Source organism: Myotis yumanensis, unplaced genomic scaffold, assembly GCF_028538775.1.
Source record: "Myotis yumanensis isolate MYYU_CA2020_CCGP unplaced genomic scaffold, mMyoYum1.0.hap1 SCAF_5, whole genome shotgun sequence".
Lineage (NCBI taxonomy): Eukaryota > Metazoa > Chordata > Mammalia > Chiroptera > Vespertilionidae > Myotis > Myotis yumanensis.
Genome location: NW_027223756.1, coordinates 60,562,432 through 60,578,878, shown reverse-complemented (window position 1 = coordinate 60,578,878; position 16,447 = coordinate 60,562,432). Strand labels below are relative to the sequence as shown.

Below are 16,447 nucleotides of genomic sequence, written 5' to 3'. Positions count from 1 at the left end.
ATTATTTTAAATTTAATAAAGAGAACTTTAAACATTTGGAAAAAAAAAAAAAAAAAAAAAAAAAAAAAAAAGACTATTCAAGCCCTAACTGGTTTGGCTCAGTGGATAGAGCGTCGGCCTGCAGACTGAAGGGTCCCAGGTTCGATTTCAGTCAAGGGCATGTACCTACTGGGGATGTGCCCGAGGCAGCTGACTGATGTTTCTCATCGATGTTTCTAACTCTCTATCCCTCTCCCTTCTTCTCTGTAAAAATCAATAAAATATATTTTTAAAAAAGACTTTAAAACAACATACCGAAACAAAAATAAATAAACTTTCTCTTTCATTTCCACTTAAATAAAGTAAAGCTATAATTAGATTTACAACTAGATTTTTAAAAAATTAACGATGAAAAATTAGCTAAGATATAAAATTTTATTTAAAAAATACACCCACAATATTGGGGCTATACTTCCCAACAATACTACTTTTTGTTAGGAGTTTTGATCCACAAAAGAAAATATACAGTCTAAATGTGGATTTACATGATAGAATGTTATTTTTCCAAAGGAACCCATGTTCTCTTTTTCTATATATTTTGTGCTGAAATTTTAAAAATAATATAACCAGCTAAAGAATGATTTGTTGATCTGTAAGATATCCACAACTTTTAAAGGAAGGAACCAAATATCATATAGTTACACCTGTATTTAAAAGAATGTGCTAGTATTAATTGAAAACAAGAGTATTTCTTTCTTCTTCTTTTCCCGAATATGAAGGGGAGACAAACAATTCTATGACTATTAAATTTTTCTGAAGATTGAAAAATATATTCCACACATATGCCTATAATGCATGCTTGTTAATGGCATAAAGTCATGGATATTCATTGCTCAAAGGAGGCTCCAGATCTGCTAGTGAAAGCATTTCATTTTTAGTCCAAGAAAGTGAAATCTAAAAACATCAGGTTCTTGACTAAAGCCACACCATTAACTTGCAATAACACCTGGCTGCAATCCAGATGTTCTGACAAGTGTCCCTTATACAAATATGTATATGATTGTATAACTATATATATAATCACAAATATATATAACATAATATAACATATATATAATCCTATATAATAAAGGTTAATATGCAAATCGACCTAACAGTGGAACGACTGGTCGCTATGACACACTGACTACCAGGGGGCAGATGCTCAATGCAGGAGCTGCTCCCTGGTGGTCAGTGAGCTCCCACAGTGGGAATGCTGCTCAGCCAGAAGCCAGGCTCACTGCTGGTGAGCACTGTGGCAGTGGTGGGAGCCTCTCCTGCCTGCGTGGCAGCACTAAGGAGCAGCGAGCCAAGCGGTAAGGAGCAGCAAGCAGGTGGGCGGTAAGGAGTGAGGGGTCCTGGACTGCGAGAGGGATGTGTGACTGCCAGGGGGAGCGGGCCTAAGCTGGCAGGCAGACATCCCCCAAAGGGTCCCAGACTGCGAGAGGGCACAGGCCGGGCTGAGAGAACCTCCCCACCCCAGTGCAAGAATTTCATGCACCAAGCCTCTAGTATATAATAAAATATGTGTGTGTGTCACATATTTGTGTATATATTTTTGACATGGAAAACTTACTTTAAAAAAAGAACTGCACATTCTCTCTGGAAATCAGTCACTCTTTTATATTTAATGATGCAATCATTAGTGCATCAAAAGGAAAGATAAAGTTTTGCTTAAGCAGCACAGTGCTTGTTAGAAGAAAGCAATGAAATGTTTAAAGTGCTCCCTGAGGACCTCAAAACTATCATTGAATTACCTGGGAAAATGACTTTATGCATGCAAATAATTTGGGTTTGCTTTATCTTTTTTTAAAAAATTGCTTTTGTTCCTTAAAAATATTGTATTTACTTCACAATTATATGTTAGTTCATTGTTTTAAGATTTATATATTGATTATATGACAAAGTATTACTAATCCAAAGATATCAGTGAAGCAATGAGCATCATAAAATATTTTTGTGACATGCAGAAATGGCTCTTTCTAAATCTTTTAAGAATTAAGGATTTAACTTTACCATGATAGAAACAGTGGATAAGGAAATGTTACTCTTAATGAATATAAAAAGATTATCACAGGAAAAAATACATCAAATATAATCATACTATTTTCTCTACTTTATTTACCCCTACTATCCTGTAACTAATAAGATCATATATCATTTGAGATTATAACAAAACACTTAGTAACCATCCTCCACAAATGGTAGCTGTTATTAAAATGCAGCAATAACTTTGACAAAAACAACAGACATGTTATGTTCCTCAGAGAAATGTTATCCAGGCATTGTCTGGAGAATGTTTTATTATTCAATAATTTGTCTTAGGAGTCCCCAGTGATTTTAACTTTCACCTTTATAGATAAGCTGCCTTTCATAACTGATATAAAACCATGACTACAGGGAAACAGCCACTTTAATTTTGTAACACACATAAAATCCAACTTAATTTCCCAAATGAGCATTTTATAATTAGAGAATAGGAAAAACACTGGAGAAGTGGACATTACTATTTCTGTTTCCGGGTAGCATGCTCTCTGCTTGAATGTTACTCCATAAAACAGGAGCAAAGGATTATGTTCTACAAAGAATGATGATGCTCAGTCTTGAGTCCTTCCTGGAACATTGGAAGATGAAAAAATATATATCTTCATATCTTCCACTTTTTGTAGCATACTGTTGGAATTTTTAAATTGACAATTTCTTCTTCCCCCAAGAGGATGCTTAATAATAATTTGTTTACTCTTTGTAAATCGAATGTAGTTAAAGAAGAAATTCTGACTCCTCTTTTGAGACTTGCATGTGTATGTGATGAGAAGGAAAATGGTGGGTTAATCAAACTTCATCTCAATGACATGCAAAAACAGTTACTTCAACCTAAAGGTTCATATCATTAAAAGTACAAGAAAATTTGTGGAAAAGAAAAAATAAAAGTTATCTTTATTTTTAATATACAAAAGCTTACAGAATAGACAAGTTTTTTAGAAAGTAGTCACAATGGGGTTCCTTTGAAAGTTGTTTTTAAGCCAATGTGTATTTGAAATGGATATCTATATATATAAAAAGCCATCAACTAGAACGCTGTAACAACTGGAATGCTGTAATGACTGGAATGACTGGTCGCTATGATGCCTACTGCGGCCAGCCAACCAGCCCGATCTGGGGTTGGGGCCGGCTGGCCAACCTCCCTCAGTCCCTCCCCCCACCCGACCTGCCCCTGATTGGCCTCTCCCACCCTGATCGGCCCACAGCCCCTCCCCCCAGCCAGCTCTATCCCCAATCGCCCCCCCCCACACACACACACACCAATCAGGGGTGGGGCTGGCTGGCCAACCTACCAAGGCCCCTCCCCCAGCCACTGACCCTTAATGGCCCCCACAATCGGGGGTGGGGCCCAGCCAGCCAACCTCCGGCTGTCTCCTCCTCCCAACAGGTCCAGCCTCAATCCGCCCGATTGGGGCTGGGCCGGCCAGACCCCTCCGGTGCATGAATTCGTGCACTGGGCCTCTAGTGTATTATAACTGTGCAAGGAAGGAATGGAAGGATGGAAAGTTATGTGTCAATGTGTAGTACATTAACTGTTCAGATGTTGGAGTTAAGAAAGTCTAAGAACCAAGCTTTGTTTTCTCACTGATCACCCTTAACACTTCCATCCCTCCCCCCCCCCCCCCCCCCCCCCCCCCCCCACTGCAGAATCCCCTGGGCCTGCTCAGGCTGCCTACTGTGTTAACATTTGGGGGGAAATATACTAGTATTCCAGAAACAAAAAGGAAAAGAATGGAACTGGGTTGACTTGAAGTATTTAAAATATATCTGATACAACAACCTATACAGATCACCTGAGTATGCTAAAATTCACCAAAAAAAGAACAGAAGAATTTTTGCCTGCTTTCTGGGTAACAAAGTTTGCTGCCCCCAGAAATTAGGTTTACAAGTCTCATTGCTCCCAAAGGATACAGGCCTCTCCAGTTTACAGTGTCAATCCACATGGATGCACTCATCAGCAGACACACAATGCTGTGACTGTCACTAATTGTTTTCTGTTTTAAAGTATACAATAAATACACCCTTTCTTGGGCAGGCTGTAGTCAAAGACAGCTCTCTCTCTCACACACACACACACACACACACACACACGCCTCATGACTAAAAATAAGGCAAACCTGCACAATACAAATTTGAAACATTGGGGATGGAAATCACATTAAGGAGAAACAGGAGGCCAAGTTTTATTTTTTTCTTTGTCTTTTTAAATTTATGGCAACACCTTTTACCCCTTCGTCATCTTTTGATCACTGAGTACAATCTGGAAAAGTGTGGGTTCCAGGTCACTCTCACTCACCAGCTCCAGGCTTGCCCACACCCACACGGCTACTCCTGAGGACTGGGGGTTATTCCTTGTCCAATTCTGGGTGGCGCAGCACCCTGACTCCTTTGTGTGCCATACTCATTCAGGTCAGCCTCCCTACCTGGACTTTTCCCTTCCTCATTCCAAAAAGGTGCAAGATAGAGCAACGGTCTGTTTTGGTCTTCTTTTTATTTTTCCAAACAAAAAGAAAACCTGGGGCCTTGCAGCTTTTGCTCGGGGAGCCTAAGCTCTTAGAGACACCATCGCACCCCCAGATCAGCTCAAGACTCTTCCGAGTTCACTTCATCGGCCTGGGTCAGAACGGGCAGAAATCTTCCTGTTCAGCAAGTTAACTTGTCCTCGGCGGGGAACCAGAGGCCAGGGTAACGGGGTGCCATCCGGGGTGCCAGCAGCTTCTCCCGGGGGGGTGGGCCCAAGCAAGGTAGGGGGTGGAATGCCCCGCCCTGGCTTCGGGAGAGGCCGGCGTGGAGCAGGCGCCCTGGAGCAGGGTCTTGGGGGTCGCCGGAACCGTCACGTGTTCCCGAGGCACCTCTAATTCCACCCCCCCCCCCCCGCGCTCCCCACTCCTTCCTCCCCACCGCCACCTCCAGGTCTCCTCCAGCTGCCGCCGCGCCCGCGCTCAGGAGCCACCGCGGTCTGCTGAGTTCCCAGGAGGCGAGGCGCCCACAGCGGCCGGGGCACCCCGAGGTACGGCTTCAGCCTCTCCCGCTGCCCCTTCCGCGGGGGTGGCCTGCGGGGAAGGGCGAGTCCCGCGGGGCTCCGGGAGCCGCACCCGATCCCGGGTCCTAGGGCGACGTCTGGGCTCCTTAGAAGGCGGGGTGGGGAAGCCCCAGGCGGCGGAGCAGGTGCTTGCTGGGCGGGAAAGGGGAGGGGGGGCAGGACGGGGCAGCATTCTTTCGTGCGGGGCAGGTACTCACCCGCGTGGGGAAGGCACGAGCCAACCCCGGGAGGAGCGCGCGTGGGATCCGTGCGGGAGCCGGGCGGGAAGGAGTAGGGGCGGGGGCATCGGGGAGGACAAAGCTCTCGCCCTCCCCTCGGCGCGGCGAGCCGGGTGCCGCCGCTGCCCCACTAGCGTCCGTGGTGGGAACGGTGTCCCCGGCCGGTGTTCAGCCCGAGCCCGGCTCGGGCGAGGCCCGCGGTGCCATCCACCCCGCCCCGCTCGGGGCGTCCGGCCGCCGCGCCTCCCGAAGCTGGCCCGCCACCCGGAGGCAGCTGCGCCCCCAGGTTTGCGCTCGGGTTTGCAAGGGGTCCTCCTAGGACAAATGCCATCAATAACATCCATGCATACACCTCGAATGACAGACACAGGGCATTTTTATCCCCAAATGTACCGACCTTTAGTTTATCATGGAAAGAAACGGACCCATTCATCATGTTGGAGCGAAGCCAGGAGACTTTGCCTGAGACCAGGGAAATAGCCTGGAGCACTCTTAGGCAGGATGGTGCAGCCCGAGTGCATTTTAAATGTTAGGTTTCTCAAGGGAAGAGAAACTCTGCTGTTGGAATGGAGGGGAGAGGGTGGCGCGTGCCTGCCTGTTTGTCAGTGGAGCAGCAAGCAGAGCCGAATTTATCCTTCCAATTCAAGTTTTGTTGTGTTTTTTTTGTTTTTTTTGTTTTTTTTGTTTTTTTTTTGTGTGTGTGTGTGTGTGCCAGATTCTGGCTTTAAAAATAAATCGTGGGAAGATTTGAGAACCCGGAATCTCGCCATTGTTTCAAGATCACAGCAAAATAAGCCAGAGCCGATATTTTATCATTGTTAGAGGGGAAATTTACATTTACTTTATCCTTTTGTGTGAATGGCACCCTTTGTGAGAAGAAAGATGTGCATTTTTATTAGGCAGGAAATGATCCTAATAAGCATTATTTAAATGTACAAGCTAAGCCTCTTAATATCCTTTGAGCTCCCTGCAGTTCCTCCTATTATTCTTTCTGAGAACTATCTACTTAACATACTTAAAGTCTACTCAGAAGATTTCATTTGTCTTGTTGACAGCTATAGGTCAAATTTTTTATTTAAAAATTACAATAAGTCTTTCCAAAGACACTGCTTTTTAAAAATTGCCACAATTTGATAAAGAATTTATCTTTTTCACGTTTTACTCATATGATTCAGGTTTGATGTTCAGCCTGGTAATTCAGGTGGTGGGAGATAAAATTAGATGTAAAAGAGAAGAACAGTATCTCTTTATTTACACATTATTTAGCCACCATAGTGATTTCCCACAGTCAATATCAGATTTCTTTTCAAATAACATTTCATTTTGAAAACATTTTCTCTTTGGTTACATTTCACATTTTCTCTAGGAATCTTACTTTTATTTTGCATAAAATATTTATGTTGTATGAAACTGTAACACATTCATTCTAACACTTGTTGAAACCGGAGAATTATTCTACAGACTGGCATTTCCATTATAAGTTTGCTTGTTGCACTTTTCAGGAAAAAGGAAGTGAAGTGGTAAGTTTAAGGAAAGAAATTCTTTGTGCTTTTCTTCTTTCATTTTAAAGTGGTTGTGTGGTAGGCAGTTAGACAGACATGCGGAGGACAAGGACCAGAGGTCAGGTACAGAAAGTCACCGGGGCGGAAAGCCCCTGGTACATAGCAACTGGGAAAACAGGCACCTCCTCCTCAGGGTAACCTTTCCTCCCCTAGATGATGGCTGGTCCATCTGTCCCTCTCCAGACCACTCCTCTCCTGGCTTGTTGCTAGTCATTCAGTTTAGGACCCCCCGCCCTCCCCCCCTCGTAGGGGTGAACAAGGGGGCCAGAGAATAACCCTTAAGTACTAAGTCCCGAGGACAATGAGGTTCTGACTCACATCAAATACATCTAGGCCTCAGTTGTGTTTCAGCTCCAGGCTCAGAAAAGCAGCAAAACCAGACAAGTGACCCAAGGGCTGACCTCAGAAGCAGGTGCATTGATTAATGACCCCTTGCCCTGGCACCTGCCGGTCAGTGGAGAGTGATCCTGAAAGGACACACCTAGAAAGCTAATGAATATTCTATTGAGACCCTCCCCTGGGACCTCCCCTAAAATCTCCACCCTTAAAAGCCATTAGGACAGAGGACCCATCACTCCCCCTCCAGGGTGTAGGCCCTCACCTTTCCCCCTCCTCTTCCCTTATACCTTTACCCTTCTCTCTCCCAAAGCTCCAAGGGGCCCCCTGTTGCCTCTGGAACTTGTTTCCTGAGTCCTTTTCTTCTACAGCTCACTTCTTCTACCTCTGTGACTTTTTAAAGGAATGTTCTCTTATAGTTTGAGTCTTGGCTCTGAATTCTTTCCTAGCCAGAACTCAAGTACCCAGATTGCTGAACCCAGGTCAGATCTGACCCCACCCGTCTTACACCTGGTGCCATTCTTATTGCCAACAGTTCCTCTACCTTAGATTTTCAATTTTCCTAATGCTTAAAATACCCACTGGCTGTAATGAGGCACTTTTAAAGAAACTGCTTAGCATCCCCTCATTTGCAATATCCATTACTTAGTTGTGAGAAGTCCTTCATTGGAGCAAAAAACCACAGAATGCTCATTTAGTGCAGAGCATATCAGGTATTTTATGTGTGTATGTTTGTGTGTAGGAGGAGTGGGGTTAGAGAAAGAGCAGGAGAAGATTGTTTACATATCACACCAAAACAAAGTGAGTTAATGAATGTTGGGAGAGATATAAACATAAGAAAAAATGATCATTTATTAATCTATCTATAGGTAAATATCCATTATATTTGGGAACAGTGCAAGTGGCCATGCTGTAGTGAAAACAGTAGGTCACTGGCAGTTAGGAGAGTGTCACTCACTCATTCATTCATTCATTCATTCACCAATCATCTGTTTAGGGCCCTTTATATCTCAGACACTTGCAATCTGCAATTACTCACTGTGTAAACTTTAATTAATCCCTCATCGAATATTCCTCAAATAGTACCTTGTATTAGTTGTTTTTTTATTAGTTGTTCAATTAATGCTAGTTGAATGATTAAAGAAAGGAACAACTAACCTTTCTTACCTATTCATTAATGAAAGGGATCTCCTCTTTAAATTATATATAGATTAGTGTCTTTTAGGGAGGGAAAAAAGTGTTGTTATCCTCAGTTTTTCCTATGTTCATTAAATCCTCAGGATGGCATTTCCTTCTTCTGCTTACTAAAAAAAAAGCTGTAATTTTATAATTTAATGAATTCAATATTTTATGTGAATACTAGAGGTCCAGTGCGTGGGATTCATGCACTGGTGGGGGGTGTGACCTGCGGGGATCGCTTGCTGTGGGAGCACCACTCATCCCGGTCAGCTGAGCGGAGCTCCCACTGTGGGGGCGCACTGACCACCAGGGGGAAGCTCCTGCATTGAGCATCTGCCCCCTGGTGGTCAGTGCGTGTCATAGCAACTGGTCGACCAGTTGTTCCACTGTTGGGTCGCTGGGCTTTTATTATATAGGATATTTAAAATAGAAAAGGTTTAGGGACAAACTATACAATCTGATGTACTTCTTTTTCATTTAAATAAAAACATGTTGTAAATATGTTTTGCTAATTTTGTTTTATGTTGCTTATGTGATAGCCTTTATCAATCAAGATATCTAATTTAAAATTTTAAAGTGTTAAACTATCACATTTGTCCATGTAGGTATCTTCTCATTTTATTTTGGGATCATCTGAAAACTTGACTAATTTCAGTGATATATATATATATATATATATATATATATATATATCACTCTTAAGTTTGATCTTTTCCATATATATATATATATATATATATATCCATGCATACACACGTGCACACACACACACACACACACACTCACACACACACACACACACAGAGTCATACTCTAACCTGAATTTGCCCATATTGCCAGGATGATTCATTTCTGATATTTTAAAGCTGGGGAAATGAAACTATTCTGAAATGATTAGTAACAAATATTTACTTAGCATCCTCTATTAAGCATCATTACTATCCAGGTAGCTGCAGGGAGGCCGTAGTCTAGTAATGTGATGAGTAAGATGATTCAGTAGGCCTTACAAGCCACTTTTATACCAGTTATACTTTCTCACTTGAGGTAATATCAATGTAAATTACTGACTAGGATCTAAGAATAAATGAGTAAGATCCTGGGGTTTTGAATTAATTTATCTTTAAAAGGATGTAATTAGCTACCAGAGAGTAATCCAGTCAACATAGAATCGGTAGTAGATGTGAAAAACTTAGTTTCAATCTTTCTCATAGCACAATGGTGCCTATTTGAAACTTGCTGTATGTAAAACTAAAGTTAAAGTTATTTATAATGAATGTATGTACACAATAGTATTTCCTGTTTGGAAATGTATTGGACCAAGACCTATAAGTTGAAGATAATAGTGCTTACTGTTAATTTAAATATCTATGTCTCTTTATAATTTTAAGTATAATTATTCAACTTAGATCTGGCAATAAGTAGATAAATATATATTTCTTTCTAAGACACATATATATCAAGGTCTCTATAACAATGTATATTCTTCAGAATGAACTATTGCTGTCTTGGGTGGGAAATTTTTATTAAATAAGAGTGCTTACTTTTTTAAAGTGGAGGAGGTGTTCCTTTTAATTTTAAAGTTATATACAGTTTTGTGCTTCATCAGGAAATACTGTCAAATCTAGTATACAACAGTAAATAAGTAATACCATTGTGATATTAATAATATAATCTTAGTTTCCTTTCAAATAAAAAAACTTATGAGGTGTTATGTTAGTATAACTGCTACATTTGACTTTAATATATAATATTTTCCTTAAACAATATGAACTTATCGAATCTCTTTAAAGATAAAATCTAGCCCTGACTGGTTTTGCTCAGTGGAGAGAGCGTGGGTCTGCGGACTGAAGGGTCCCAGGTTTGATTCCGGTCAAGGGCATGTACCTTGGTTGCGGGCACAGAGTGTGCAGGAGGCAGCTGATCGATGTTTCGGTCTCATCGATGTTTCTAACTCTCTATCCCTCTCCCCGCCTCTCTGTAAAAAATCAATAAAATATATATATATATTTTTAAAAAGATAAAATCTATTTTCAATTTCTAACAGGTAAATTTTGTTTTTAAAAACACCAGCAGCACTGCTGGTCAGTGGCTGTGTTAATTCATGAGAATCTGGCATATCTCAAGGACTGAGAATTGATCATGGAATGTTTTTGCCATCCAGCATTGTGCTCACATAGTCAACAGTACAACTTGATAAACATTTATTGAGTGTCTACCGTATACACGTAGGTACAGAGTGTTTCTGCACTCGAGAAGCTTTAACAGTTTACGAACTAGACCATATTTAGGATGCTAGGTTTTTATTTGAATTTTGTATTTTCTCATAAATATTTATTTAACATCTGCAGTGGTGAAGTTACTGTGCCATGTATTATGGTAGATACCTAGGTAAGGGACAGTTTCTGCTTTTCTGTTGCTTAAAAATAAATAAGGTAGATGGTTTGCATTATAATTGCAATGCAAACCAGATTGTGACATGTAGCATCAGACAGTTGTAAACAGAGCATTATGTGGGTTGGGAAGAGGAGATCACATTCAATTGAGTAGACCAAGGAATACTCTAGGATAGGTCTCTTTAAGTTTGGTCTTGATTCAAGTAGGAAAGGAAGGAATGTTTAAGGTAGATTTTATGACTACACCAGGTATTAGGTACCTTGATTGGAGAAGAATATTACTGAGCTGCAAATTGAGTATCTGAAGTTCTTATCTACATTTGCCTTTTCCTTGCCTTACATTATTTCCTACATTAATTTTAAAAACCAAGTTTGTTATTTTAACACAAGTTAATATCCCATAGAAGTGACTATAGACTTAAACTTACTGTAATTGTTATTGGCTGAAATTTGCACTGCACTTGGAACCAATTGAAGACCTCACTAAACATTCTTAAGAGGTTCATAAGATAATGGGAGCAAATTGTAAAATGTACTTACCCTCTCAGTGGATTAATTTATAGTAGTCATGTAATTTTTTTTCAAGTTGCTAACTAATGTCTTTTTATTCCAAGCAGGACTATACTATGGATTTAGAGCTCCAGGATTATTATAACCAGACACTTGCCACAGAGAACAATACTGCTGCCCCTCGGAATTCCGATTTTCCCGTCTGGGATGACTATAAAAGCAGTGTAGATGACTTTCAGTATTTTCTGATTGGACTCTATACACTTGTAAGTCTTCTTGGTTTCATGGGGAATCTGCTTATTTTAATGGCTCTCATGAGAAAGCGTAATCAGAACACTACAGTAAACTTCCTCATAGGAAATCTGGCCTTCTCTGATATCTTGATTGTGCTGTTCTGCTCACCTTTCACACTGACCTCTGTCTTGCTGGATCAGTGGATGTTTGGCAAAGTCATGTGTCATATTATGCCTTTCCTTCAATGTGTGTCAGTTCTGGTTTCAACTTTAATTTTAATATCAATTGCCATTGTCAGGTATCATATGATAAAGCATCCTATATCTAATAATCTAACAGCAAACCATGGCTACTTCCTGGTAGCTACTGTCTGGACACTAGGTTTTGTGATTTGTTCTCCCCTTCCAGTGTTTCACAGTCTTGTGGAACTTCAGGAAACTTTTGGCTCAGCGTTGCTGAGCAGCAAGTATTTATGTGTTGAATCGTGGCCATCTGATTCATACAGAATTGCTTTTACTATCTCCTTGTTACTAGTACAGTACATTCTGCCCTTAGTTTGCCTAACTATAAGTCATACCAGTGTCTGCAGGAGTATAAGCTGTGGATTGTCCAACAAAGAAAACAAATTAGAAGAAAATGAGATGATCAACTTAACTCTTCATCCATCCAAAAAGAGTGGACCCCAGGTGAAACTCTCCAGCAGCCATAAATGGAGTTATTCATTCATCAGAAAACACAGAAGAAGATACAGCAAGAAGAAGGTATGTGTGTTACCTGTTCCAGCAAGATCTCCTCAAGACAATCACTCAAGCACACTTCCAGAAAAATTCGGCTCTGTGAAAAGTCAGCTCTTTTCATCTAATAAGTCCATACCAGGAGTCCCCACCTGCTTTGAGATGAAACCTGAAGAAAACTCAGATGCTCATGACTTGAGAGTAAATCGTTCTATCATGAGAATAAAAAAGAGATCTCGAAGTGTTTTCTACAGACTGACCATATTGATATTGGTGTTTGCTGTTAGTTGGATGCCACTACACCTTTTCCATGTGGTAACTGATTTTAATGATAACCTTATTTCAAATAGGCATTTCAAGTTGGTGTATTGCATTTGTCATTTGTTAGGCATGATGTCCTGTTGTCTTAATCCGATTCTATATGGATTTCTTAATAATGGAATCAAAGCTGAGTTGCTGTCCCTTATACACTGTCTTCATATGTCATAATTCTCATTGTTTCCCAAAGAAAGAACAAATGTTAGGATAATCTAAAATACATTCATGATAACTTTGTGTATATAATAAACAAATTTTATTAATTTATGAATTTAAATTATGTATGAGTTCTGAACTTGAATGTCAGTTCGTAGTACATATATGAAAGATAATTTTGTGTTACAGTACAATGAATTCATTTAGTTGTATAATGTCAGTGTCAGTCCAATCTGTGATTTCATCTTAAAAAGTAGTTATATTACCTTTCTTTTCCCTTTGCCTTATAAACAAGTGCATTGTATTTTTTTGTTTAAAATAAAAATTGTATCTACCAACTCAGTATTTTTTGTTTCAAATTATAAAAAAAAATTTTTCCTGAGGAACATTTAATTAAAAATGTGAGGGATATCTTTTATCTCTTGATCTTCATTTCCATTTCATCGGCTTCTTTTTTAAAAAACATTTTTATTGATTTCAGAGAGGAAAAGAGAGAGAAACATCAATGATGAGAGAGAATCATTGGTCAGCTGACTCCTGCACCGCCCCTCCTGAGGATCGAGCCCACAGCCCTGGCATGTGCCTTGACCACAATTGAACCTGGGACCCTTCAGTCCGAAGGCCGACACTCTATCCACTGAGCCAAATCGGCTAGGGCTATTTCATTGGCTTCTTAATGTTTGGTTTGTGAATATACAGAAAATGTTTAGTATGCCCAGCAAATCATAAATAAATGACAGATGTATGCCCAAGTCAGGATCACAACTGCAGACATTGGGGACGGTTTTAGAACTCTTATAAGAATGTGTTTATCTCCTATTATTGATAATTACTCAAATTGTTAACTTATCTCCATTGTCCTAGTAATACACAATTAATTTACCAAATGGAAATGGATTTTAATTTTTTCTAGACTTATACCACACAGCATTAACACTTTCAAGTGAAGATTGTTTTCATATACATCTTTTATATTCTAAAATGTGAAGTATAAATGGTATCTGTACTTCCAAGTATTGAATACTTTTAAAGAATACTTAGTGTCCACAGGGAAAAAAAGTTAATTTTTTTTTGCGGGGCAAGATATAGATTGATTAATATAATTTATGCTGATTCAATACTGTGGTCTCATATACTATCTTACTAATTGAGGTCAAGCTTTTCAATTGAATTTTTTTTGCCTGTTTTGTGGGTGTGTTTTTTTAAGTGACTCCCTGAAAATAGTTGAATATTTGCACATATGGCTCAGATTGCTGTCTTCAGTTCCTATAACCATTCCCTGCTTTGATTCCCGTTCTTAAGGGGAAAAAAACAAAACAAACTTAGTTTGCAAATAATTGGTAAGTCTGATAGTTGTTTAATCAACTGCAAGTCCAATATCTCTATATTGGCTTTCTTTGGCCCCCTCTTCCTTCCACCCTATCGATGTCTCCACAGAGGGAAAGCTGGGAACGGCTGGTCCACTCGGTACCTTCCGCTGGTTCCTGCTGACCTCCAGTCCAGTCCAGTAGTCATCCTGCCTGGTCTCCATGTACATCAGCCTCTGCCCATGCTGTGTTGGGTATGGTCTGTTCTCAGCAAGTCAGGGCCTGAGAGTCCAGCCCCAGAGCCCCCCTCCCCTGCTAACATTCAGATATAATCTCTCACTTTGGGGCCACTGAGTCTTGGTCACGTTCTCCATTCTTTCCTAAGCCTGGGCTGTCCTATGGGGGTCTTGCCCCGGCCAAGTCTGGGGATTATTCAAGGAACTTTAAACTCATCACCAAGAACTGAGCAGGAACTTAGGACATTCTACTCCTCATATAGGTCACCAGGAACTGAGAGAGACAGCACGGCTTTCTTGGTCCAAATACTATAAGCTGCCACATCTGCTGCATGTTCACCTCGTGTTGCTGTAAAAGCATTCTGCTTTCCAGACCCTTTCTAAATTTTTAAATATGAGGCCATGTGCAAGCCCCTGCTTTTAGCTTCCTTCCAATCCATCTGGTGCTATATGAGTGTCCGCCCCAAGTTTTTATGTGATGGCAGGTAGAAAAAGTGAAGGAACTTTGGTTCCCGTTTGCTTCACACCCCGCCCCCAGTCCTATTTGTTTGAAGGTTTTCTGCTTCTCCCTGCCTACTAAGAATGTCCCCTACTGACAATATCTTCATTTTCCTCTGCCCTATAGCTTACAGTAAAACCATGTTTTGAACATCAAGGTTTGCTTTTGGAAAACAAAGCTCTGGTGATTTAAAACCGTCCCCTTTCAAGGCTTAGAGGTAAGACTATTGTCTCACCCTGACCCAAAACACTGAAGTCTAAGCTGAAGAGCTACCTCTTATTTAAAAGCAATAGGCATTTCCACTTTCACTGGGGCAATCAATTGCAAGGTTTAACCTTAGTGGCTAAGGGGGACGGGGAACTCACAGATAAGGGCAAATATAAATACATAGGTATTTTATACTGTTACAGTAACTTACATGAGCAAATGTACAATAACTCAAACCTCACAGATTTTATGCTTACTGATAGATGAGTTTACTTAAACTGGATAAATTACTTTGAGTCTCTTCAGCTATTGAATGCAGAGGAAGCAATTTATCTTCCCTAACCAGAAATGACTAAATGTTCTTAATAATTGAAAACTGAGAAGTTTGAATGGGTTGGTGGATTGAAATCATTAAGAAGGGGATTAATGGATTTAGATGACTATTATGAGTAATAATTTCTTCCATGGAGACTTGCTTAGTGAGCTAAACAATTTATGTTCAATCAACTTCCCATTGCTCAAGAGCTGATTATCTAACTTTTTTTCCCTATTCTCTCCTGGTGTCTGATTTGATTTCTTTTTCCATAGTACTGTCACAAAGCATGGCTAGGGGAAATAAATGGAGATGAAGTTTTAAACAGTTAACATCATTACTTTGAACAATTATTTTAAAATATTTAATTCAGGAAGAGATGTGAAATTGTGTTTTAATGGTTAAATCATTCCTGCTGGCTGTGTTGCCTATTACTGTAGATAATAAAGCACTAAGTGAAAAGAAAAATCTGAGAACTGTACAAAAAGCAACTAGAACAATTACATGATGAACAATGTATATGAGGGTTATTTTATTCGGATATCTATTGAATACCTACTGTGTATCAGGAACTCTTCTAGGTACTTGGGTTATACCAATGAAAAAGACCCCTGCTCCTTTGATGTTTGCCTTCTTGGTGGCAATGAGTCAGTGGCAGGTGATGGGCAAACAATAGTAGTAAGAACTATAAAAGGGTATTGCATAGTAATACTATAGTATATACATGGATGCATTCATTTCCTAGGGTTGCTGTAGGAGGACTTCCTAAAACCATTTACTCTTCCGTGGTCGGCAAACTGCGGCTCGCGAGCCACATGTGGCTCTTTGGCCCCTTGAGTGTAGCTCTTCCACAAAATACCACATGCGGGTGCGCACGTACAGTGCGATTGAAACTTCGTGGCCCATGCGCAGAAGTCGGTATTTTGTGAAAGAGCCACACTCAAGGGGCCAAAGAGCCGCATGTGGCTCGCAAGCCGCAGTTTGCTGAGCTGCAGTTTGCCGACCACTGCTCTAGATAGTTCATCCTAAGTTCACTTGGAATTGGCTTGACATCTGTGTTAGCTAATTGTCCTTATTCAACAGAAAATAAAATGCCATATTCCTCTCTGCCAAGCGGGATCCAGGGTAAGCTCCCACAGAG

The 16,447-nt window shown here is 40.5% G+C and overlaps 2 protein-coding genes across 4 annotated transcripts in view; one reads left to right on the top strand and one right to left on the bottom strand.

Annotated features, from left to right (window-relative positions):
- NPY1R (neuropeptide Y receptor Y1) overlaps window positions 1-5,795 on the bottom strand; it is a 30,150-nt gene extending 24,355 nt beyond the window's left edge. Inside the window, exon 1 of one of the 3 annotated variants that reach the window (XM_070415370.1) lies at window positions 5,720-5,795. The gene's annotated coding sequence lies outside the window, so the exon portion shown is untranslated. Of the gene's footprint in view, window positions 1-5,301; window positions 5,387-5,719 lie in introns of those variants that run through there. The other 2 variants (XM_070415371.1, XM_070415373.1) reach the window with 2 other exon arrangements.
- NPY5R (neuropeptide Y receptor Y5) lies at window positions 5,004-13,020 on the top strand. Its single transcript, XM_070415368.1, has 2 exons — window positions 5,004-5,071; window positions 11,410-13,020. Exon 2 carries the CDS (start codon window positions 11,419-11,421, stop codon window positions 12,757-12,759), a length of 1,341 nt encoding a protein of 446 aa, XP_070271469.1. The 5' UTR covers window positions 5,004-5,071; window positions 11,410-11,418; the 3' UTR covers window positions 12,760-13,020.
- The last annotated feature ends 3,427 nt before the right edge of the window (window positions 13,021-16,447 follow it).